The following is a 26,838-nucleotide window of genomic DNA, read 5'->3' as shown; positions in this document are numbered from 1 at the left end:
TAAACATTGTAATAAACAGTTTTTACTGTTTTAGCACAAAAAAAAACAATTAAAAGGTATATTTTTATTTAGTAGATTTTTATTTTAAAAAATGCCAACAAATTACTGTTAATTATACTGTGGTTTAGTTTACATATCATTAACAAAAATACCACGGATATGAAGCTATGGACAATTCATTTATGTGGTATATTATATACAATTGTTCATAACTTCATACCTGTAGAGATCATCACATTCATACTTATAATGAATCATTGTTGTATTTGTATGGTTCCTTGAAATAAAATTAACATGTATTGAATGTTTTGGGAATAATAAATGACAAATTACCAATAATGGCACTGTGTTATTTTGTACATAATCATATTATCTTTTACGCAATACATGATCGATGAAATATTATTATCAGTATACATTTTAAATAAATTAAATTCTAAGATCTATTACATTATTATTGTCAAATAAATATTAACATATTAAACGATGGAGCACCCGACTGTATACACAATATGATTAATATCACAGGTTTAGATGCCCAGACCAGCTAGACATCGACGACTAACTATAATTTTGTTAACTGCTGTCTTCAGAATCGCTTTGTATTTGTCTAGCAAGTCTGTTTTTACGTCCGACTACCGGACTGTCCCCGTTGTCCTGCGTCATGATTTTGCGATACTTTTTCGCTCTCCTTTTCGCCTCTAGAATGTTCTCTGCCACCTCTAATTCTGATATCTCATTGGCTTGAGTTAGCCCAATATGCGAGTCAACACAAAAACTGTCCTAAAAGCGGAAAGAAACATATAAAATCAAATATAAAACAATTGCGATATTGCGTTGAAATTGGAAACTATCATACCATCTCATATGAATCTTCGTCTACAAATTGAGAAAATATTTCTTGTTGGTCATATTTTTTCGGTAAATGCGGTATTTTGAACATTCCTTTCACAGGACTCCTAGAATAAATAAACAATTATTCAATGTAATAGCGTCGAAAAAACTAAATAAAAAAAAGGCTATCAACATCTTCATATTGAATATCACAGACAGCATTGTAATATCTAAAAACAAAAAGTAAACCATAGACAATGTAAAAAAATATGTCCTTTCAGCCTTTTTAATGCTACCAAATTGTTTCGGCTGCTACTTCTATTGCATTAGCTTTTCTTCTTATGGTAAAAGGGTAAGGAGAAGTACATGTTGCGCATCGGCAAATGTCAATATAAATATCGGTTGAGTGGTGGTGCAGGAATGTAATTATTATCTGAAGCGGATTACAGATTGTACGGGCAAATTATGCATGATTTACTTTGCGACTTATAAAGTTTGTCGATGCATTTATTATTCAGCTTAAGGTGTACAGAGTTATACCAAGGTAGACTTTGTAAAAAGTCTTCTGCATAAACCTTTGCACCTACATATTTAAGCCCTAAACTATTTGCTTTGTAAGCTGTGTTTCAGTTGAAAGGAAGTTTAACATAAAGTTAAAATTATAGGACAAAAGGCATGACATCGTCCTCCAGAATGGCATATCATGAGTGGTAGGATAGGTATCATGATAACATCACGTTATCTTGTGACATTCGCGATACCACTCTACAAGTAACTAAATGTTCCTTGTACTCCCAAACATAATATACATTTTATTAAGTTTAATACAAGTATGTGTGTTGTATTGCTGTGGCACACACGCAGGTTTACTAATATTCAATTGTATTGGTCTAAATGTTCTGTGAGACATGAAGAATCAAAATTCTTATGCATCTAAGTACTTGCCTAACAGATTGCAAATAATGGGCGTGCATAGCTGAGTGATTGTTGTCGTGGCCAGCATTGTCGTCGCAAATAAAATCGACAATACTGCCCGCGCTGTCGTCTGAAAGTTCGTCACCGCTATCTGCGCTGCACTCAGATAACTCTGCTTCTAGCTCTAAAAATTCACTTTGTTTCTTCTTTTTCTGAAAAAAAAAAATACATTTTTTTGAGTTTGACATCTAGATCTAATTTAGTATACATACATAGATTATATAGTATAGAGTATAACTAATTGTAAAACTCACTTTTCTAAATTTATGATTAGTTGTAGGTTTGACTGCATCGCCGGTCATTTGTTTCCAAGTTGCAGGTATTCGTCGAACTTCATCATTTACGGTTTTTTCATTTTTACTACACTTTTTGTCGTCAATGAAATCATCGTCACTGTCATCAAACGATAGTCTTCTTTTGTGTTTCCATTGGGTAAATCCATTAGTTTCAATTCTATTAGATGTAGCTAAAGGACTTTTCACTTTTTTGTCACGTTTAAATATTTGTAACATTTCTAAATTGTTTCTTTTAGTATAATCTTTGCTGACGTCACTTTTGTACAATGATGGTTTTTTGAATGGTTCTTGGGGATGTTGATTTTCTTTCTGTGGCGATAACACGAAATTAATGGTACTGTTATTATTTTCAAAAAAGTAATTATTTTCCATTTTATTCGACGTTAAAGACGCTAATACTTTTTCTTGCAATGTCATTGGTTTACCAATATTATTATTGAGCTTTTGTTTTTTGTTAAAATATGGTGACGAAGTTGTAATATTTTCATTTTCGAAATCTAATTTCCTTTTACTACTAGTAGAGAAATTAGTTTCATTCAGCTTACTTTCATTATTGACTATAGGTAAATTTTGACTTGTTCCGACATCTGCATCATACACGATTGTATCAGAAGAATCACTTTCACTATCTAATATTATAAGACTTTCTTTAATCTCATTATGTGACGAAGATGATAAATTTATGTTCGACGTATTCAATTTTTTTTTCCTATCGGCTTGTGTCAAAAGTATAGGGGACTTATTAATTTCATTTGTCTTTGAAAGATTTTCCAATTCACTTACAGATTTAGAAATAACAGAATGTTCATTATCCGATTTATTTATCATTTCTACAAGTTGTGTAATGGTATACATGCTTTTGTTGCTTGTATCTACTATACTTGGCGATAGATTTAATTTCCTTACTGATTGGCATTTATTGTCTTCATCTTGAGTCCTATTATGGCTAGTACGTGCTTTTGCATTGGCGTTTCTCTTAATACTTAAGTTAAACTTACTCGATTGACTACAAAGAATTGGCGAAGTAGGGACTGTTAGTCTTAATGTACCGGATAAAATAGAAGGACTTCCAGGGTCATCTATTGTTGTACCTTGAACTTCCTTGACATTTTCATTATATGCCACTTCGTCTTCATTTTTTTTAACTGTGACAATTTCAATTTCGCTGCTATCTGAATCTGCAAATATATCTTCAACGCTATCAAGCCCGAAGAAGCTTAATACTTCTTCGGCTTTCGATTTATTGTCGCTATCACGATTTTGATTCCTTTCATCGTGTATTTTAATTTCAATATCTTCGGGGCTATCAGCAAATATATCTTCAAGATCTCCAATTTCGAAGTTGTTATCTAGAATTTTATTACTATTTTCTGGTGATATTACATGTGTAGATTTTAAAATAATATTCTGTTCAAAATTACAATTATTATGCGATTCTGATTTACTAATAAACATTTCTGGTGTAATTGTTACTGTGCTAGGCTCGCATGGATCTTGTAAACTAAAATCTAATTCCAAATCAAAATTATTTATGATCTTTTTGTCATCATTATTAAAGGGATCAATTGTTTCTTTACTTTTGTCGGCTTTTTTCCTATATTCCAACAGGGAGTTTGCATTAATGTCATCTATCAATTCTAGGTCGGGAAATTTAGTGTCTGTCAAAAATCCTAATGAAATGGCTGGCTTTCTCCTATGTGTTTTAATCTCTTTTATAATATTACAATTACACATACTAAGACACATATAACACTCTTTAGTATTGCTTGTGTTATCTAAACTCAAATCGACTAATAAATTAATTAGATGCGTAGGGAGATTTTCATGATTCTGAATTCCTAGGTCGTTTATTAGTTTAGTATAACTCTTAGTTGATTTAGTTGCGGTACTGAAAAGAGCTCTTATATCACCATCTTTTTTGCACGGCGATTTTATAGAAACATTTTTCGTTTTTTTCTTAATTTGTCTCAATTTAGCTGGCGATGGCATCATGACATTTTGGTTGACCGTGTCCTGTGTATAAAAGTCTGTAATGATAAAATACTATTTTAATATGATTCTTAAAATACTATTTAACAGTACAAATAATTATTACAATTACTTGGATTTTGAGTTGAAGGTGGCAATTCAAATCTTCTTGCATCGCTGTATTGAAGAAGAGATGCTAGGATTTCACTGTCCTTCGAATGTTCAATATTAATAGTCTTCTGTAAGGTTCTCTGCCACTCGAGCCAAGTGTGAAGTTTTAAATCTTTCTCTTTGTCCCTAACTTCCTTGTTTATTTGATCTATAATACAAAAGGCAATTAACAATAATAAGATCTAAATTGTTTAATTTAATACATTACATTGCAACTGTAGACATGGTCATTTGCAGAAAATAGATTTCAAATTTTATTGTCAGATGGAGTAATATATTAAGTAAATGAGCAGTAATAAGTTTCTATGGTCATTAATAATAATAATATATTAGGACAACTCCTACAAAGCCATAAAGGCTTTGTAGGAGTTGTCCTGAGATAAAAGGACAAGTTAGAATACAAATATGTGTACCATAAGGGGAATCGAACACGCAACTAGGTAAGGCAGTGTGCGATAGAATCGCGATAGAATGGTAATGTAATCCCGTGACTCCCAATGGCAGCTAGGATGTAGACTGTGTTGTTTATAGTATGGTAAGAGTAGTCTTTTGAAGATTTTCGTACAGTAAGCAATCTCTACCTTTGTTCATAGTCCAATATTCTTTATGTTCAGCTAGTAACGACGTATCACAGTAACCATCTGGATACTGTTCATTGAACTCTTCTTTGGTGATCATATTAGATGTACTGGAACTGACAGAAGATGACGCCCCTAACAGCATACTGCGAAGGTCTTTTTGACCCTACAATCAGATATTTATATATTCGTTTAAATAGTAAGTAAATATATTGATTTATAGTAATAACATACCTTTACAACTATTGTACTAAATCAGAAGCATTTATTTTTAAGCGCTATGGTTGAATGATGCACCCGCCTGATCTAACGGTACACGCTGGCGGGGCACTAATGGAGGATAATAGCATGAACATGAATTCCGATCAGTTAGCCCAATATAACATTTATTATGATGCTTTCCAAGGGGAACTGCGTGGTATGCACGGTACATTGCTTGATAATGAGGTCAACACACCACATGACTAACAATCCCTTTCCCTCCGATCAGAAGCATTGTCTAATGCTGGCGTAGTGTGAAAGCCAGCAATTAAAATCCCCATATATCCCAACGTAAATTAGATTCCAACGTATCGACAATAAGCCTTTTACCATTTCTGGGATACAATCAGTTTGTCATCCGCATTTCCAATATCGTAGAGTCAGAAATATAAATTGAATGTTTCCTTTTTTGGTTTTTGCGAAATTTGAACTTTTGACTTGTCAGCATAAATCGGGACAGTAACCACTCAGCCACAGCGCTATTTGACTAATCAATTTATTAATACACCACTGAAAAGATAATATGACTGACCTTTTTTGATTTCTCGATCGCATCTTTGTTTTTATCTTTCGGGTCGTTCTTTTTTGCGACTGTGATGAACATCTTTTGGCACTGCGGCGTGAAGTCTCTCGGGATCATTCGGGGGTTGTTCTTGTATAAGCTGTTCTCCACTTCTTTAGACTGTAATATCTTCGTGTTGAGCCCGTCTCTTTGTCGCATGCAATCTATCAATGTCTAAAGTTATACATTCATTACACACCAAATCATATAATGCAGATTGAGGTTAGAATGATAAAGAGCCATCCATAAATATGTCACACAAATGTAATGATTTTTTGACCACTCTTCCCGTCGTTGTCAGCTCATAACAATAAGACCCCAGAGTAACAAACTTAATATTGTTTTTGACCGACTGCGCCATGTTATGTATGTTCGTATATAGGAGAGATCAATAAAACAACTATGCTGAGCTATTTGCTTTATTTCTAATCTCATTACAACTAATTCTCTACAGCATGAGGTTTTCCAAGGAAGATATATGGTTATTAACGGCCGGCAACGGGACGTGACACCCCTGGTGTTTCAGGCGTCCAAAGGCTCCAGGTAACCATTTAATTATCCCAATTAACTAACCCATTAATCAAATGGGTCGTATGCTTGTTTGCCAACTACGTAGTATAAAAAAATTACCAATCTACCCACAGTGAGGTCACGTTTTGCGATTCAATATTAAAACTGTATAAAAGCAGATGATATGGAAATATTTTAAAGTATTTTTCGATAACAGTTCAAAAGTCTTTTAACACTTAGATTTTGAAATGTAACGACAAGAAACTTAGGACACCCCACCCCTTGTTACTGATTGTCACACTTTGCCAGCCCCTCCCTCCCCCTCAATATGTGACGTAATTTACGGATTCTCTCTAATTTCGATAAAAATCATCCCGAACATTGTAATGCTGATAGAAATTATCGCGAAAATATTAATCATTCATAATAATTAAATGACTATTTATGTTCCATAAAAATGTTCGTTTGTTAACGTATTAGTAGATGCAAGCGCACTAATAAAACGCAATGTTTTTCATCTAGACTATTATTAATATTATCTGTATTTAATTCTCACCTGATGTTCTCTTCCCTCAGTGACTAGAATATACACTTGTCCACCGCGCTCTCTTCCTGTTCGTCCGCACCTAATTTAAACATAGACAATACAAACATTTTAAACAAATCATGTTTATTATATATAAACATGATTTGTATAAAATGTTTTTATTCGTTCGTTGATATACAGTCGGTAAGTAGTCGGGTTATTCGAATGGAAATAACGCATTCGTTATGACTCTTAGGAGATGGGCCTGGGTACCTCACACCTCAATCGTTTCAGGGGTTCATAGTTTACGGTAACCGTTACGATGTTAAATGGGCCGTAATATTTTTGCCACCACCGTAGTATTAAAAATAACATACCGCTGCACGAGCCGGACGGGTGACCGCGAGGATATGTCGAAGCAGAGGATGAGGTCTACGGAGCCGACGTCGAGTCCCTCCTCTGCGACGCAGGTGGCCACGAGCGCGTTGCAGGCGCCCGCCACGAACGCTCGCATCACGCGCAACTGTTGTCGCTGCGACACGCCGCCGCCTACGCCCGCATTGTTTGCGACTTCCTTACCTGTTCACAAGGCAAATCTTACATCCGTCTGTCCGTCCCTATGTATGCTTAAATCTTTAAAACTACGCAACGGATTTTGAAGCGGTTTTTAATAGATAGAGTGATTCAAGAGGAAGGTTTATATGTATGATACATGTACACCCGGGTAAACCCTAAATTGATGACCCCGACGCCGCTATTACGGAAAAATAGAAGAGCACAACTAATTATATTTACCGATGCTGTCAATTAAGACAATGAAGATTTGTTTTGTAGTTTTAGGTATGTGGATACTACACTACAATATTACGGGCATCATATGATAAAGTTCAGCGATGGATACCCTTACCATTCACATAAAAAACAGTGTATACAACTGCCATACTAACCAGATGAACCTTGTCCCACGAACATCTGAGGCACAATGAGCGGCCGACACTGCAGTAATAAACAGTGTACTAAATTCACACTTTCTCGATATTCACAGAAAACTGGAACAATAAACATAATTATTATTAAAACGGTAAAATCGAAACTATGTAGTCATACATAATCTCTGATTATAAATAAATAACATTAAAAAGGGGTGTTATTTACTTATACCTAATAAACAATAAAAGCCCTGTGGGAAATCTCGCCCTCTGATTATAAATATGTAGTATTAAAAGAGGTGTTTTTTGGTACAGGATGATAATGGAATAATGCCTGTATGTGACGGAGGATAATAATATGAGTATGAGGTCAGGTCAGTTAGCCCAACGTGACAATTTTGTTTTTTATTGATCCCGATGGTTTCCATGCGAAGGCTGACCTGACATAGCTAACAATGGAATCACTAATTTCCATAGCTAACAATCCCCCCACTACCAAAAAAGTATTTACTTTGTTCATTTTTATGAGTGGCGGTTGGGGAATCGGCTGAAATCAATGAAATGGGTACATTACTAGCAATGGAGCAAGATAGTGTGCAAAGTAGTAGTAATAGTAATATAAGACATCAACCATACCTATAGCCCTAGTATCATGTCCATTTTGTTTGGCTTTAGTGAAGTGTTCTATCATTATTTCTTTCAACTTGTCAAATTTGGGATGTCCGAAGCATAAGTTCTTTGGTAACTGAAATCGAAATATGTGATCATCAAAAGGTGTTTACTGTAAAATTAGTAAACTCGACATGATATATATGTAAATGAGTATTAAAAACTGATACACATGAGAACATTAACATACTAATTTGTCACTAAAATTTTAAAATCCTATAGCCAAAAAGTATATAAATTCGTAATTTAAAGGTTTTTCGCGTTTGTGTATTTGTTATAAATGTCTTCTTACTGTCTTAATTTTAAATAAATACAGTTATTTGATAATAACATATTAGTGAGACGTAACATATATTTTACCTCAGGTATTGTCCCATCAGGTAATATACTTCTGTCTAATGACAATGGATTGACCCCAAGATCGTCCCGTAGTCTCTCGAGTAGCATCGTGAGGCGATCGTCGTTCTGCATCCACGACTTCTCTGGGTGTTCATCGAAAAAGTTTAAGAACACTCTAGAACCGTGTTTGATGAGTAACTCCAGACCGTGGTACAGAGTGATTAGTAGTGTGAAGTCTTTCATGATGTTGTTGTGTTGCGGATGCCTAAAATATTATTATAATTATTCTTGGCAGTGGCAAACGGATCCAATACTGATAGAAAGCAGTATCTACAGGTAATTACAACTACGTATGGTGCTGCGCCATCCATGTAATTCGAATTAAGTACTCATATGTAGGTGACGATTACTTTTACTTTTACTTGCCATCAGGTGCGCCCTATGTTTGCCATTAAAATAAGAAAAAAAAATATAAAAGAGTACACTGTTGTCAAAAATATTTTTGTTTACATTATTAATAATAGTGGTATAGAATCTTTGTACCTTATTAAACACCATTCTTAATAATGTAGTTATTAGTAATTATTTTTGACTGTAGTTAAAAATATTGACAGAAAATAATAACAAAGTACTTTTTTAAGGAATGGCTAACAAGCTGACGGCGTAACTGAGGGCAAGTAATAGTAAGAATTATTGTTACCACATACATGACTCATGTGGTGCCATGTACTAATCCTGTAGCTTTAATGCCTGATCTCTCTCCTTAACGAAATAGAAGAAAGAAAGCAAGCGCCATAGCAGCTGAAATGGGTACCTTAGTCTCACCTATACACAGTGTTTTTTTACAAAGTTAAGTTCAATTAATTCTTAAATTAATAAATATTAAATATAAATTGAAACAAAAGCTCTAACTACGTAATAACAAAACACAATCCTGATAACCTACCTTTGGCCTCGTTCCTTGCTTTGATATTCTTTATACAGCATAACTACTCTACCTTTAGACATGTTGCCAAAATTTTGAGAGAGTATATTGAGTTGCTTCAATCTACGAGCATATCCATCTATAATCTGTAAATTAAAACAGCTATTATCACAGAGTTACAACTCCAATTGTATTGCTTACTTATTAATAATACCTTGGTTGCCGATCCGCAATAATTTGTGTATATATATTGTATACACAAATTGTTGGAGAGTGTATAATATCTGAAAAACTTGAGTTTTTGAAATGTTATAAGTCCAGTTTGGACGTAATTCATTATTTTAATATTGGCAATTTCACATTTTATTATTTGCTCCTTAGTAGAAAAGGAAGGTGGTTCAGTTACAAAACACACAGTTGTGATTCTTTATTCTCTATTATTATCACACATAATCTTAAAATTATTATCACTGTGGATAACTGAGGTCAATATATATTTCTTTAATTGGCTACAGCTTTCTAAAATAAGATTTAAGCCTGAATTTTAACCAGAAGATCAGGCCTGCAAGATTCATTTTTAATGGATAGGATAAATACAAGTCATAAAATATATTACTATATCATGTTGAATATACTGGAAAATAGTCATAAACTAGTGGAAAAAAGTCAACCAGATTAAGTAAATTGCTAGGAATGTTACAGGTTTCCATTACTAATTATAATAGCATAGGAAGTGTAAAAAAATACAAATTGTATGTTACTATACCTCAATATATTGTTGACGTAGGTGAGATAATTGTGGTCCAAGATTGATAACAACAGTGTTTATTTTGCGGGAGTGGCTATACGGGGCCACATCTATACAGTTCTCAGATCTTAACTCCAGGTGCGCTATGTGGAGATTCTTCACCACCTATATAAGATTGGAATGTTTTATTTTTAATAAAATTTTCATAGTAAAAGCATCCTAGCCTAGATAGTCCTATCCTATTCGTCGTATCCTAGCATACAATGATATAAAATAATAAAAATAACTGATAGAAATTGTCCTGTTGTCCCTTTCCTTCCCATTGTCAGTTGGTAAAGAATGCCATGCTAATGTAGAGAATGTATTGGCTCAAATTTATATTTGAGACAATATTACAGATTTTTAATCATTACAATCAATTAAAATGGACGAAAATGAACAGAAATATAGATAGTGCATTATTTTTAATAGGTATTATTAAACACATATATATTTTATTATGATTAGGATTTATAAAAAACTAATATACATAAAGTACTCACATTAACTACATCATCCACTCTGCTACCTGGCGTGGCGGACAAAGCCAGCATTCTGTATGTCCTGTGTCCCATATCAGTGAGTGTGGACACTATCTGGCAATAAGCATAATTCCCCCTTGCTTTGTGCGCTTCATCAATGACAAGGCATCGAATTTTATCCCCAGGGCATATTCCAGACTTGATATCATTGTAAATAACTTGTGGTGTAGCAAAAAACACCCTTTTATTTTGCCAGTGTATTTTTCTTGTATTTACTTGCATATGTCCTGATAAGAAATAGGTAAAAATAATCTTATTACAATAAAATTCGTGACAGATATTAAGACAATAAAACGAAAATTTGTAATACTTGCATAACATAATTTTAATTATCATAATATTTATAAATAAACAAAAATAATTAAAGTTATTTATGCTTTCACATATGTTAAAAGTAAGAACAATCTGATACAATTTACCTGTCATCTCTATAGTATCATTAGGAGGAATAGCAATGATGTTATAGCATGCATCTATCTGTTGAGCAACAAGAGGTCTGGTCGGAGCTGTGAATATGATCTTCCCAAGTGGATACCACCTGTAGAAGTTGTACATAATTACAGCTGCTATGAATGTCTTTCCCAACCCTGTTGGTAGACTCACCTGTAATTTGAAATAGAATATTAGGACTACCTTGCAATTTATCTATATTTTATGTTTTCCTTCTAGTTTTGACAGATATCCAATGTTAGGCATTGTATATCTTTCAAAACTAGGAGGAGTTTGTTCATTCATGTAAGGATCCAGAATATTAATGTATTATTAAATTTATATAAAGCATTTTTTCATAATTAATCCCTCAAAATGAAATAATTCAATATGTGACTACTAAAAAATATTCAGACACTAAAAAATGATAACCCAAAATTCAAGAACTTCTTAGGTGTCCTCTAATTAATAGGACTTTGAATACTGGATGTGAAGTTAGCAGTGGCACAAAACGTCCATTCATAATACTTATAGGAAACTTAACACATTGGCAATACAGCTTTTGTTTGGAATTTTTGTATGTGAATCATTATTCACATATGAGTATATCATGAACATAATAATAACTAAAATTATAAATTCTATAATATAAGAACTAACTGAATACCTGGTGTATTTGTCAGTTATGGAAACCAGTGATAAAGATATATGAAATGTTAACAGTTAAAATTGATAATGTGATATGAAATTATATGAAAAGTAAATAATACTTTCAAATAATAAAAACATTAGACAACTTACAAGAGTATTTTGTAAAATGGCAGCTTTAATAATATTGAACTGGTAATTTCTAACAGGATAATTGGTGGGGTATATCCATGTCTTGCCTGTGAGCTTGTCATATCCATTAAGTTCCTCATCGCAACAAAGTGCACTAAAAATAAAAAAGTTAGCGAATTAAAACAACAATGTAGCAATAAAAAAATATAAACAATTAATTCAATGATTAATTAATGGCAAATTGGTCATTGTAAATGGTATTATATTCTTTCGGAATTCTGAAAAAGGAAGGAAATATATTATTCATATATTATTCAATTTATGAATAATGTAATGAGAGTTCTATTTTAGTTGTATATATATGTATAAATAGATATGAAAAATCTTTGAAGCACTTTTAATTTACTAAATTAACTCAATTCAAAGTGTTTGAAGTCTTAAACATCAACTCTAATATTCATCTAATGATAATAACAAATAAAATATATAATAATTAGTATGCTTATAAAAAACACAATTATAATCACAGGGCCTCTGCTCCCTGTAGAAGGGGTTTGTTAGTAATGTGGACGGATGATCCCATTGCTAGCAATGTCAGGTTGACATCCAGCCGGTTCCCCCTGGAAACTATTTTGATAAATTCTAGGTGAATTTATCACGATGGGCTAACTGACCTGACTTCATGTTCATCCTACCATCCTCCACTCGTGCCCCGCCAGCGTCAACCATTAGCGCAGGCAGGTGTGTCATTCCATTATCATACACTAAAAAAATCACAGGGAGTATTGTTCAGTTAAAAAATGTATGTAAATACTTACCTAACGTTTAGTTCGCTTGTATTATGAGGACTTTTCGCGCGATTATCAAAAGTTGTTGGATTTTCTCTAAAGGATGAATTATCAAAATTTGCCCGAAATGAGGAATCATTAAACAGCTCATCTTCATCGTCAAAATTATATGTGGATTTACTTGAATCAGCTAAATTATTCATAGTATATTTACATTTTATGCAAAAGTTTAATTAACCTGGCAATTCCTCCAAAAGCAGTAGCTATATTTTGAAGTTTATTTGTCCATGCTACATTGCTAGATAATAATTACTGCGCGTATTATGTAGTTAGGCAATTATTTTCATATTTCTTATCGAGGGAATCAAATTATAGATGATAACAAAACACTACTAAAAGTTTTAGGTTATCAATATATTTGTTGGACGCTCGAAAACTAAAGTAACTTTTTATTGTTTCCTATTTAGTAAAAACAATTATAAATAATATCGTATAAATCTTGTTAAGATATATATGCATTGCTTACAATTTGCAATCGTATTCAACTCAATTGTAGATAAGTATAAAAAATTAAAAATATTGTTAATAGTATTATTTAAATGATGTAAATACTATACATATTTTTATGATTTAAGAACGTATCAAATAAAAAGTTCAGACTGCTACTTTTTTTTTTTGTTTTATTTATCCGTAATGGAAAGGCAAAGAACAGAGTGCTACTTTTAACTATCAATGTCATTTGCACGAAGTATGAACTGTCATTGTCAAGTAACACATGGCATAAAATGCGATCTCTAGCGAAAGTCCAAAACAAAACAATTACAATATTAATTACGGGCACCATCTTTATGTTGTTCTGATGTTTAAAACTGTCAAGCAAAATACAAACGAATAGTTATATACATTAAACCGAATTTTAGATGCACATACATTAATATATTTTAACATTTCAATTACAGCTACTATTTTGTATTATTGAAATTAAGTATTTATGGTATTAGTATTAAGGTAGCAGGCGATAGTATTGTTTTATATATAATAATTCTAATCGTCAAGATGGATTTAGAAGACGGATTGGATGACTTACTAGCCAATATCGACGAACCAACACCTCCGAAACAAATTAAACAAAATGATGTTGCTGCAAACACCCTGACAACAACAGAATTACCTGGTACTCAAACAAAATTATTTGTAATAGAATATAATAAATCTATAATAAATAAAAATGAAGAAAGTGTTACATCCTATTAGTGCTTCTTTTATGTATTGAATGTATTATTAAGTCCCTGTTAATAACAATACCTTTAACATTTTTAATGGTTAATAATGGAAAATTGCACTTGCACTACCGGTTTACATTTACTGGTTACCAATGGAGGATGATAGGATGAGCATGAAGTCACTTGGAGGTCTACCTGACATGGTACATTGCTAGCAATGGGATCACTTTCTGTGGGTCCTGTGGGACAGTTGTGTAGTTGGGGAACTAACTACTACTAACTGCCCCACAGATTCTTTGACACCTTGTCAAGTGTCCTTCTTTCTTATCTTTGCATAATGGAACATGATGTGCAGAATTAAGAAGGGCTATCCCATTTAAATCTGCAGTTCAGTGCTTAAACTTTTTAATTTTAATTGATCTCATTAAGTAGTACATACTATTATAATAAAGTTAATTAATTAATTTTATTCTAGGACCTTCCAAGGAAATTTCTAAACCAGCTGTATCTAAAACACATTGTGTTTTGGTGAATCAAAAACAGGTAAGTGTTGTAAATAAAAAATATTAATTTATCACCTGTAATTTAATGACTTCCAGTAAAGGTTGTCACTTATAAAGAATACACATTCTCTAAGTGGTACCTACAAACAAAAAGAATTAATATGAATATTTGGAACAAAATATTACTATTTAATATTTTTTCTATACTGTTGACAACAGAAATATTTTTATAATGTTTGACAAACATGATGATTAGTAAATGTTTACTACTGGTAGGCATGAAATAAATTATGGAATGATATTATTTTGTAAAAATGCAATTTCCCACTATAAAGTTAGTAAAAGAGCAACTTGCAAGTTCCCTGCTTGTTCGTCTTGTAATGAGACAGCTTTCATAATGAGTGGTAATTAGAATAAAAAACATGAATATCCAAAAGTTCATAATTTAAGTTTATACACATATTCATTGAACTTCTCTGCTTTACAATACTATAATACTATAATAATTCATCATGTCTATATTTACAAGACATGATGAATTATTAAACCATTGTGGTTAGTTCTTGGTGAATTCATCACGATGGACTATATGACCGGTATTTATCCGCATACTAATTATGTTTCACTGGTGGTCACGTATATACCGTTACAAAGGAGTATGCATCACTCCTCATTCATTCATAAAAAAAACTAATATATAAATAATGTTAAGTTGTATGGAATTCTACATCCCGGTGTGGTGTCGTCGTCGACCGCAACTGCTGCCTGTGCCGCACGGGGCCACCCACTTACTAGGCAAAGCGCCGCTCTTAAAGGCACTACGTAGGTACATTGAATCATACAGCCGGAGCAAATAGATCTCTTTCTTGTTCTCAGAATAAATTCACTGAGATTTTATTTATAACTTTAAGGAATTATAAAAACTAAATGGTCGCCCAATGGTCGAAATTCGAATTTAAATTATAATTTTGAAGCGTTCTATGGGCACGTGTGTCAAATAATGTTTTTTTATATTCAATTAATGTATTTTTAGTTAATATTAGCATACTGCACTTCTCTGTTTAAACTAGTAAGTGTGTGAAATTTCATACTCCTCCGCCCGTACAATATTCGTAAAAATGGGTATAAAGTTTTTGTTATTGTGTTAAGTGTGAAAATAGTTATAAGAGTTGAATTAACAAATGAATATAGTAATGACATAAATACGCCTTTCAGCGGGGAAATCCACTTTTAAAATTTATCACAAGTGTCCCTTGGGAATATGATGACATCATACCAGATTACGAAGTTGGTAAAACAATATGCCTATTATTTCTATCAGTAAGATATCACAACTTAAATCCAGATTATATTAATAATAGATTGAAGGAATTGGGCAAAAAGTACGAACTCCGTGTGCTGCTTGTACAGGTAAGATACGAATAGCTATGATTTGAAATAAATGCTGTATGAGCTATGTTCTACGACTACGTTGTTCAGGTTCGGCAAATGTCCTCGATATCTCGAAATATGTCTCATCTCTAACACGAATTTGTCGTATCATGAACTATTTAGACGAACTCACATGTTAAAGTAAATCAGCGCGTACAATAAGCTTGCCTGTACCCGATTTCATTTCAATGTTTTATGTGATAGGTGTTATTCGTGTAAAATTATTAGAATTATGGTCATAAAAGAGTATGAGAACTATGCACATATACTATAACGTCAAGGAACGGATATGTTGTCCACAAAGTTTTTTTTCATGTATTATAATAGCGACACTTCTAGCCTTATAGGTAGTAGAGTACTTATCTTGATAGAGTAATTTTTTATTTTGTTTACTAAATCGTTATTATTAAACTGACTCTTGTCTCACAGCTAACGGTAATTACACTACAAAAAATAATAAACATGATAGTGACAATGCCCGCCCAAGATTATTTCTAATGCGTAGCTTACGCACAACAGCAATGGTCGTTTTATATTTTATGTGTAAAATTAATGTATCATAAAATGTCAAACATACTCATTAGCTTATTATGACGTACTTGGGGCAAAGTGCATCCTTTTGCTTACGTACTTGAACAGCACCATGGATATCACAAAATTTCCTGTAACAAACGTATACCAGATTGCTAATGCATAAGACCTTTCTTAATACCATACCCAGTTAATTCATTGATGTAGTGATTCGGTTTGTTATTTCCTCAAACCGATCTCATAATGAAACTGGTTTCAGAATAAACGATACAGATCTTTCTCTGCATACCTACAGACTACATGTCCTTGCAGCCAACTTTGTACAAAGTCTCCCTCTAGTAAAGTTATTCTTCTTTGGTTATACAGGTAGATTTGAAAGATCCACACGTTCCATTGAAGAATTTAACAAGGATATGCCTTCTAACAGACATGACCTTAATGTTGGCGTGGAGTCCAGAGGAAGCTGCAAAGATTATAGAAAATTACAAAATATATGAAAACAAGCCACCAGATAGGATTATGGAAAAAATTGAGAATGACCCCCACCAAAAGGTCAGTTGTTCCAAAGAGTTTCCAAAGAGTCCAACACCCACTTTGCATGTGTACAGTGTGATAGAGACCCGTGTGACTGTGTTTGCGTTTCATTATGCGTGCAATCGTTCGAACGTACACCGACAGGTAAATATGTATTTACACTATTACCTCAATCTATAATAGAATACCCTGTGTTATAAGAAACCGTTATAAGTTTCTTTCATCTGAAATCAAAACAACAGATCCAGACTAGAACCAAACAAGTTTCCTAAAGTGACTCGATCTAGGATCGATTCAGGAACTTTTTATGTAAATGGTAACGTGCGCCATGGGCGGTCATAAGAGTTTATGAAGTACCCGGTTTATGCGACGGTTACTACGTACTATCAGGTGGGTGGTAAGTTTTGTTTGCATTCCATTTACATAAAAAACAAATTAGTTAAAATATACCTCGACGGCCACGGTGGTCTAGCAGTTTAGCACACTACTTTATTTCTGATGGTCGCGGGTTGGATTCCTCGCATGGTGCAAACATTTGTATTCATTAATATGATTGCTTATATCGTGTTTTCTATGTATGTTATGCTTAAAAGACATGATATCGCATCTTAAGCTCTTAAGCTTAAGATGCGATATCATGTCTTTTTATAACAAATAGAATTGTATAAAGAAGTATATAACTGGTAATTTAATTGCATTTTTATACACCTGCTTGTATAATTAACTTATATGTGATTACCTATACAATTAATTCGATCAACATATCTTCATTGTAAGTTCTTTATAGACCCATAAAGTATTAGAGGTTTCTAAGTTCAATAAAATGTTTGTAAGTACTTTGTTTTAGCGCTGCATATTTTGGCAAAATGCACTTAACTCGTCGTATGTTCTAACTCACGTTCTGTTGTATTGTATCTACTTTTTGTTCGTTTAATCTAAATCCACTTTTTGCCACGCACAACCACATTGTGGAATCACCATTCAGCAATCGTATTCCCGATATGATATTTAAATTTTCAAGAAAAGAGCTTATTTCTCTTAAAAGGCCGGCACTTGCATTTCCCCTGGTGTTGCGGTTGCTCATGGGCGGCGGTAATCACTTAGGTACCATCGGGTGAGCCGCAAGCTCGTTTGTCCACTGTATTGTATAAAAAAGAGGATGCATTTTTAATAGACGTTTGGGTTTTCAGATAATTAACGCTCTCTCATCAATCAAGCCAGTAAATAAAACAGACGCAATGACATTGATAACAACATTTGGCACGTTAGAGAACCTCATACAGGTATCAGAACAAAGACTTGCCGAATGTCCAGGAATAGGTGCAACTAAAGCAAAAAAACTCTACAAGGGATTACATCAAACATTTTTAAAGAAAAGAGATATTTTAAACAAGGATATTGAGACAAAAAGCGCAACTGAGGAGTTTGATGAAGAAATCAGCGAAGCGGATATAGCAACACTTGAGAAGCAAGTACAGAATGAATAATATACTTCGTAGTTAAATAATACAGTATTTCTTAGTAGTAGTATGTAATATTATGTTATCTGTGGTAGTAGAATGTATCTGTTATTAATTCCTATTTATTTGTTTATATATTTTGGTAGAAATATTATTATTTTTGTTATTATTTTTTAATTACATCTTAAATGTCTGAAATAAAATCGTTTTATTAAGATTCACATATTACACCTACTTATATGTACATTTTATACATCATTATTGGGTACATATGTAGCGATACTTTTTTTGGATTATACTAATAGGTACGTTGAACTAGCACAAAGAAATGGTATTCGATTAATTAACCAGCTGAGTACCTAATTATAAAGCCATAGAAGTCAATATTGTTATTTGTTAACAACTCTAACTAGATTTAGATAACATAGATCTGTTCTACGATATATTTGTATACGTAGATAGAACCTATGTGCGTATATAATGTTTTAAAGAAATGAGAACTCTACTTATATATTTTTACTACTATAAATTTGTATAATTTTCAATGATAAACGATCCATATTTCTACCTGAAAGCCGTTTTTTATGGCGTGGCGCGTCTAATCCGAGGAGGCTTGCTTTAACCACGGCTGCAGGACTACAGCGTGCGTCGCACGGGGTTCAAAACAAAACAATCAACGGCGACCAGCGCTCAACCGGCTTTCCTCGCGGTTAGACGCGCGCCGCTCTATAGCTGTTTTTATTCTGTAGCGCTAAAAAAAAGTTTAGGCGGGATTTTTTTTTCTTAAAATATTGAAGTTAATGGGAACTTAATTCATTCTGCTCTATTTTCGTTATTATTATTTTAGCACATTTGTTTCGTGATTGTTACATTACTTAATAAACACTTTTACTTTGATTGGATTGTGTTAATAAAAAATAATTACATTACTGTATTTTAATTAATATTATGACGTTATTTTGAGTGACTTAAATTTGTGATTTTAAACTGTGTTGTGGATTTCAGTATAAACTAAGGATACAATAGGTGTGAACAAAAAAACAAAGAGGTGTTGTGTGGACCGTTTTTATTAAATAGGAAAAGAAAAAAAAAATCTGTTGGGAGCTAGTTATGGTGAGTCTACCGTAGATGCTTTTTATACTTTTATTCTGTTTTATAGGCAATTTATGAAATAAAATATAAATTTTAGGTATATTATCATAAACTTATAATAGTAACATTATGAATTACTTAAATATGTATTAACTAACAACATTATAAAATTTTAAGATATTGTGTATAATAGGAATAACTTTCATTATTATTTAGATTTAGAGTATTAGTAGTATTAGTTAGTAGTGTAATAACTTCCTTATTTAACTTAGAAGTAGCAGTAGGTATATTATATCTATGCCGTTCTGAAATTCTGCCCATGAATCACTACGCTACAAAATATAGTTCTGTATTATTTTCTGCAAGATTTAATAGCAGGGATGTTAAATCAGTTTCTATAAACAGTTTTCGATAAAAGCAAACATGTTGCATTTTATCTATTCTATGTAAAAAAAACGACACGTGGTTTTATTAATAATAAAACATTATTTACTTTATGACGATAAGTATATTTTATATACACACTCATGAAACTGAACATCCTCCTAAAGAAGTAAATTATATATTTTTATTATTATATATATTTGCAACCTTCATACAAACTGAACCGCCACGTGATCAATTTAATGATGAAAAGTTCATTCTTCTTTTAGATTTCCACTTTGTTTTTTATTGAAAGTGGATCAGTTCCGTGAGTATTCTAGGTACCTTTCGGGTTGATATACCCTTTGCCACTAATCGTGTATAAAAATATGAAAATATATTCCTAAATGTCGATACATACAAAAAGCCTATATGAGCCAGAGGCTTAAGTAATAGTGATATCATTCGTATTTAAATTGATGGACAACTATTAAAAAACTAGGCATCTACTTACTTAGCTACATAGCCATTCTATGCTACGTTATTAAAATCCTAATTAATGTGAGCAATTATAACTAATTAACGCTTTAAAACATAATAATAGCAGACTTGAAGCGGTACTATGAAATGAGAAAAAAAAAACATTATAAAAAGTTATGGATGAGATGTTCGTTTCTCAATGTTCAATGCCCCGATTCTGTTAATGAGAAATGCTTACATGTCAACGTAGGGTCGATGCATTATTTTTATAATTAAGAAAAAAATGTGTTGACGCTTATAATGTGTTACAGAATTAGTAGAAATGGTAACAGTATGTGCAATTGTAAATAATAACTATAGCATAAATTATAAATGAATACGTTTTAATAATAAAAGCTAAATAGGCATAAAAAATATATATTTCAACATCCGTAGAACTTATATATCAGTGGTATAATTATTAATCAGTGGTCGTAAGTAGAGATTTCAAAACAGTCTAAATAGGCAAAATAACTTGTTATATTTCAACAACTGTAGAATTTATATATAATTATTAATCATGATGTAAGTAGAGATTTTTAAAGAGTCTGCAACAAAAGAGGAATATTTAACTTTAGGAAGTCTTACATTCACGAATAAGGCCAACATAGACGTTTCATCTACTGACAGAAAAAACCGTAAAATAAATTTGGAGCCTAACGCAAAAATTGCCTAAACCACAGATAAGATAATATTATGTAGGTACATGCCATGCCCAAACCATGATTCTGCTACTATATGCAAAATGCCCGTCTGTCGATAATTCGTATATCGTATTCACGATGTCGTAAACTTTACGACCTCTAAATTAGTCAAAAGACACCTACATAGTATTGGCACCGATAAGTAATTGGATTGTTTTATTTTATTCAAAAGCCATAGAATTGTGATTATATCATAGAGCTTATCAGTTTGTGAAGAAGCTTTTTATTATAACTGACTAATATTCAACGTTTGTTGACTTATTTTTAAAAAGCTACAATTATGCTTTTTTAAAATTTCTTTAACATTTTCTTCAATTTATTACTTGTTAATAAGGTAAGTAAATTTTCGGATATACATTTATACTATGGAAGTTTGAATGTTGGTCCATCTAATTATGGTAAGATACACAAATATAGTATATTCAATATACATGTATAGCATACATAAAATAAGATAGATATATGGCAGTATCAAGGGCTTATCAATTGTTTGTTTCTCTAAATAATCTGTGGAGACAGAGATAAAGAAAACAGAGAGTTCAAATCCTATTGCGAGTCCAAAAACTAAGAGTTAATTTACAGAGGAATGTTGTTTGTAATTGGTTTATATGAGTTCGAACCCGATTCCTACTCGTAATTAACGACAATATACTCTACTGTTGCCATTGGATGTTGTATATTACTGGTATATATATATATTACTTCATTATAATACAATATAATTTTTCATCAACACTACCTATAATTTTAGTTATGTGTATTTCTTATTAGTACTAATAGCTACGGTTTTTGTATATGAAGACATAAGATATACATACAACGTTAAACCTAAAATACAACACAATATGTTATTACTTATTATTAAATAGTTTGCCGACTCTACATGGTACCTCTTTGATGATAGCGAAATAATACAGCTATAATTTCACTATTATCAAAGAGGTTCCCAAACTTTTTCAATTCGAAGCACGCATAGCACTCTTACAGCACATTAATCAATATAGTGTATTAATTAACATGAAATATAATAAAGAAATTGTTTTATAGATTAGATAGTTATTTAAAAAAAGAATCATTTTTAATTAGTATTTATTCCTTAATCTAAGACTAGTTGTTTCTGCGGCGTCACCCGTGTTGTATATATATAAAAACATTGCATATATGTATCTACTTCTTTCTAGCTAATTCAGCATGAAATTAAATGTCCAATATTCGTTATTTCTTAAATTAATTTGGTACCTATTATTTTATTTATAAACAAATATTTAGAAGTAATAATATTTACAACAACAGTTGTTGTAAATATTAAAATTCAACATATACTCTTCATATGTTTATAGTGCATATAATGTAGTTTCGACGTATGTAATGCAGTTTTAAGAAATGACTCTCAATCCACCATTTCGTTCACCGCAACGCGTACTTTGAGAATCGCTGTCATATACATAAGTATGGATAAAAAATAATAGCATGTTTCTACAGCTCGGCTGCTGCGCTGAAGACCCTATTTATTTAAAACTGCTGCTAACAACAGGTGAATGTGGCACGTGCCACAAGCCAGGTGGGATTGCCGTTTTTTTCCTCGTGTCTTCCACATTAGCTAAGACCATGCTGATAGCCAGTCGTTGTAAATGACGACTATTTTACTTGTTATGCCATACACTCATGATAATAACCAGATGCGAAACATCGACTATTTGAAATAGTTGCTTACGAATATTGCATTAGGAAATAATTGGTAAATAGATCAATGTAATATACAGTAACCTTCAAATTGATATATTGTTATTGCATGTTAGTTTTTGCAGTTAGGTTTAGGTATTACAAAATTAAAAAGTTAGTCGAAAGTGTTATATGTTAGATTCAGTCTAGTTTGGTATTTCAGTCTTTGATATAATGGACAACATTATTTTTACTGGGTCTAAAAAGAATTACTATATCTTAATAAATTAGGCAATGGACTATCAAATTTTATTAGACTGGTAAGAATAAATATTAGGCATCGAAGTTTACAAAATCGTATTGGAATATATTTATGATTTAAAAAGTATATTTTATTCCTCTATACAAAAATTGTACGTTAGAAGACAAAATAATGATTTTTTATTTTAGACTTAATATTTCATAAGCTATAGCTGTTAATATTTTATGCCATATGTGTTATTTAGGTACTAGTAATATTATGAGATAAAACTAAACCATATGGCGAAACTATAAGGATTTGCGTTCAACTGTAAAAATACGATTCTATGATAAAATATTTTGGTACATACATAAGAAATAATATAATCTATTATTCTATAGAAAATTGTACTTCAAACGAAAAACTGATATATAAAATTCATAAATGATCAACATGATCGTGCCAGATTTCCGAGGACGATGATTAACATCGGACATGAAAAAAATATATATTTGAATCAAGAACCATGTAAATATGCGGATGCATACTCTATGCTATAGATATGGTCTGTATATTATTAAAAGAACTGTTTTTTTCCAATAAATATCCACTTGACGTAGTAATCCGTTCGAAATACCTTCATTGCGGACGCGCCACCGTTACACATAACTAATGATAATTGAAGCTGTCCACATACATATGGTACAATTTGTAAACAGTTACTCTTGTAGTCCACTGCAATTATAATATCGAGTTTGTCATGTTGCATATTTGCATGCTCAATTTAATCTAGCTCAATGTTTTATGGATCACTCGGTCGACTAGCTATTTAAAGATACCGTATTTATCGGGTGCATGATTCTGTTTACCTATTATTTCCGTACCTATTTAACAGTAAGAAGGGCTCGGAAATTTGTACATATGAATATTCGTATTGATGGTAATCACACCATAACAATTAATCAAGTATATAAATGCACACAACAATATAATTTAACAATTTGTGGCTAACCAAGGTATTTTAATTGAAATCTCCATCAATTGTTTCCTCTTTATTTTTTGCGTGACTAAACACAGCACGCTGTCAGTCAAACCAATGAATCTGCATCTTTCTCCATTGAATGGGTTATTACAGCTTTTCATTTGCAAACAGCTTTTGTTAGTTGGAATTTGCAAATTACATTCAGTGACCAGCACGAACACTCCATGTATTTTTAATAAGCAGAATATTTCGTGGTCCATTTATATTCCGTCTTTGAAATCTCTTATTCAAAACATAGTTGTAATGGGGTCGATTCTGAAACACATTCTCTATATTTATGTATGAACGATATTATTGCAATCGATTACTCCCATCTTAATTACATCCTAATTTTGTATTAATAGAAGTAGATTTTGTACGTGCCAAATCATATTCGAGAGTTTACTCGACGTCATATAACGCTGACTGTACCATTGTTGTCACAGTATCGTGAGTAATCCCAGCGTCTAGTCTCGTACAGTTCATGTGACATATTTGTCCCTGTCGGCAATCGTGATTGCTTTCATCGCGATATGTCCAAGATCACGAGCGTCTAATCTCAACTATCCTACCCTAGTATCTAGTATTGAAAGTTTGTGCAACTAAACAATAGACCAGAAGTGGGCTGGTCGACGAATATTACAATCTTTATATCGGATCTGAACGGTACTCAGTTATTGGGAAGTGATATTATTAATTAGTACGTGAGCGATTGTTCGTTTTTTTTGTTTAGACTACTATATACATAGACATATAGAGCACAAATATTTTGATATACAAATTGCTAGAAGTTTCCAAAATACTGTATAATATTAGTTCGATATTGTGTAGCAGTTGTATACGTAGCTGCATACATATTTGTATATTTGGAAAAAACAGCGCGGAAAACTTCAGTGCGTATATGCTAAATGGAATAATGATGCCACTTATTAGGGTATATTAGGTGCTTACTGTTTAACGTTTATGAAATTATTCAATACATGTTTTTAAACGAGATAGAATAAAAAATATGCTTCCAAGTATGATTAAAAATAAAAAAAGATAATCCTCTCAAGTGTTAGTGTAGGAAATCCCGTAGATTTTTCTCTATATTGATGAGAATGATTTGTAACTGATGGACGCATCGTGGACGTCCTTTTGTGTACTGCGACATTGACGGATGATGCTCATTAATGCCAAGAGTGGACAGTTCAAATTGTCACCGTTGCTCTTTAGGTTAATGCGTAAGTACCTACTTCTATTTTCAATATAACACAAGCATCTTTACGCTAGTTCGATACGGTTACCTTGGCACAGACCATAAATTTCAATTCACTCTCAGATTAAACTCAATGTAATCGTTGGTGGTCCAAACTATATTTTAAGTAAATAATTTATAATGGAATGGATTCCTTAGTTTATGTAATGCAAGTTACCTGTATTCAGTTCTTAAGTGGCTTCAACATACACATTCTTTAGCTGTTTTTTTATTAAAATAACTACAGACATTCATATCTCTGGAAATAACGGAGTATGAACTAGAAAGCCACAGTAAAATGTGTTCATGTTAAGTATTTGTTGTATATATATAACACACTTATTTCTAACTTTTGATAAATTAAATCACAGAATATGAAAGAAATCCGTACTGGAAATTCTAACCAATTTATATTCTGTTCGTCTGTAATATTATATTAAAAATTTAGTTCCACAGAAAACCTAAACTACCAGTCCTGATAAACATTTAATGCGACCAACACCGAAGTAAACCTGATCGATAGCAAAAAGAATCCTTCTGTATTCGCGAAGCTATACAATACCGACATAGAAAAAATACTAACTTCGAATTGAAAGCATTTTCCTATTGGCAATCAGTAGCAAATGTAATAGAAATGTCGTATTGTATACTAGAGGGAGAGGGCAGTCCGCCTATCCCTCCAGGTTAAGATATTGTATATAGTAAGAACTAGTAGTGACTCAACATCTTCACTGGTGTGTTTACCAGCATATGTCGTTAGCGCAGGCGAGTGCACCATACTATTAGCATCCATTAGAAAAAAAATGTTATATACGATAAGTAGACCATCATTCTCTATAATATAATTATTACTTACGGTTATACGGCCACGGTGGTCTAGTGATTTAGCATACCGCCTTACTTTCGATGGTCGCGGGTTAGATTCCTGATTTGTATTCAGGAGTTTGTTTATATGTCTTAGTATGGGTGTTTTCTATGTATGTGCAAAAAAAAAACGAATTTAAGTATTGCTCAGCTGTCTGTTATTATCATTTTGTCTAGCACGCATATAGTTCTGCTTTGCTTGGAATTAGATGGCGTGGTTATTATTATCTTATACAGTAATATAGCTTATACATCAGAATAACACATGGGCTATTAATTTCATGCGGGTGAAATCGCGGACTCAGCTGTAGACAAGACAAGACAAGATGTATTGAAGTGATATAAACTAGGTTTCTTTCTAGATAGTGCTAACATTTTTAAACTTAACGTATGGTACGTATGAACGCATAAAAATAGGATTGTTAAACGAGTTGGCGGGGTTTGACTCGTGCCACATCTCGTGGGTCGGCGACTCGGCGCACGCGCAGCGCAGCCTCCGCTTTTGCTCCTTTTGTGTCACGTATAATCAACTTCGTGCTGTTTCGTCGTGTGCGTATCTTTGTCTGTGTGTTGTGGCACACGTG

At 32.4% G+C, this 26,838-nt stretch overlaps 3 protein-coding genes across 3 annotated transcripts in view; 2 read left to right on the top strand and 1 right to left on the bottom strand.

Annotated features, from left to right (window-relative positions):
• Positions 1 to 77: 77 nt before the first annotated feature.
• LOC131850521 (Fanconi anemia group M protein) lies at positions 78 to 13,085 on the bottom strand. The gene is made up of 18 exons (XM_059200770.1): positions 12,900 to 13,085; positions 12,103 to 12,235; positions 11,292 to 11,475; positions 10,834 to 11,099; positions 10,310 to 10,456; positions 9,565 to 9,689; positions 8,640 to 8,883; positions 8,247 to 8,355; positions 7,629 to 7,730; positions 7,059 to 7,260; positions 6,712 to 6,781; positions 5,616 to 5,819; positions 4,826 to 4,988; positions 4,207 to 4,392; positions 2,064 to 4,132; positions 1,780 to 1,961; positions 860 to 959; positions 78 to 783 (listed from the first exon to the last, which is right to left on the bottom strand). The coding sequence occupies exons 1-18, from the start codon at positions 13,070 to 13,072 to the stop codon at positions 577 to 579; spliced, it is 4,866 nt and encodes a 1,621-aa protein (XP_059056753.1). The 5' UTR covers positions 13,073 to 13,085; the 3' UTR covers positions 78 to 576.
• An 833-nt stretch (positions 13,086 to 13,918) lies between these two features.
• Positions 13,919 to 18,617, top strand: LOC131850515 (DNA excision repair protein ERCC-1). The gene is made up of 5 exons (XM_059200764.1): positions 13,919 to 14,043; positions 14,568 to 14,635; positions 15,811 to 16,005; positions 16,924 to 17,109; positions 18,282 to 18,617. Exons 1-5 carry the CDS (start codon positions 13,926 to 13,928, stop codon positions 18,576 to 18,578), a joined length of 864 nt encoding a protein of 287 aa, XP_059056747.1. The 5' UTR covers positions 13,919 to 13,925; the 3' UTR covers positions 18,579 to 18,617.
• A 634-nt stretch (positions 18,618 to 19,251) lies between these two features.
• LOC131850502 (uncharacterized) overlaps positions 19,252 to 26,838 on the top strand; it is an 85,491-nt gene continuing 77,904 nt past the window's right edge. The window contains exon 1 of the mRNA XM_059200740.1: positions 19,252 to 19,664. The gene's annotated coding sequence lies outside the window, so the exon portion shown is untranslated. The remainder of the gene's footprint in view (positions 19,665 to 26,838) is intronic.

The sequence above is a fragment of the Achroia grisella genome, unplaced genomic scaffold, assembly GCF_030625045.1.
Source record: "Achroia grisella isolate CSIRO2021 unplaced genomic scaffold, CSIRO_AGI_Agris_v1 utg770, whole genome shotgun sequence".
Lineage (NCBI taxonomy): Eukaryota > Metazoa > Arthropoda > Insecta > Lepidoptera > Pyralidae > Achroia > Achroia grisella.
The sequence above is the reverse complement of the archived record's forward strand: the minus strand, read 5'-3'. Positions and strand labels throughout refer to the sequence as shown.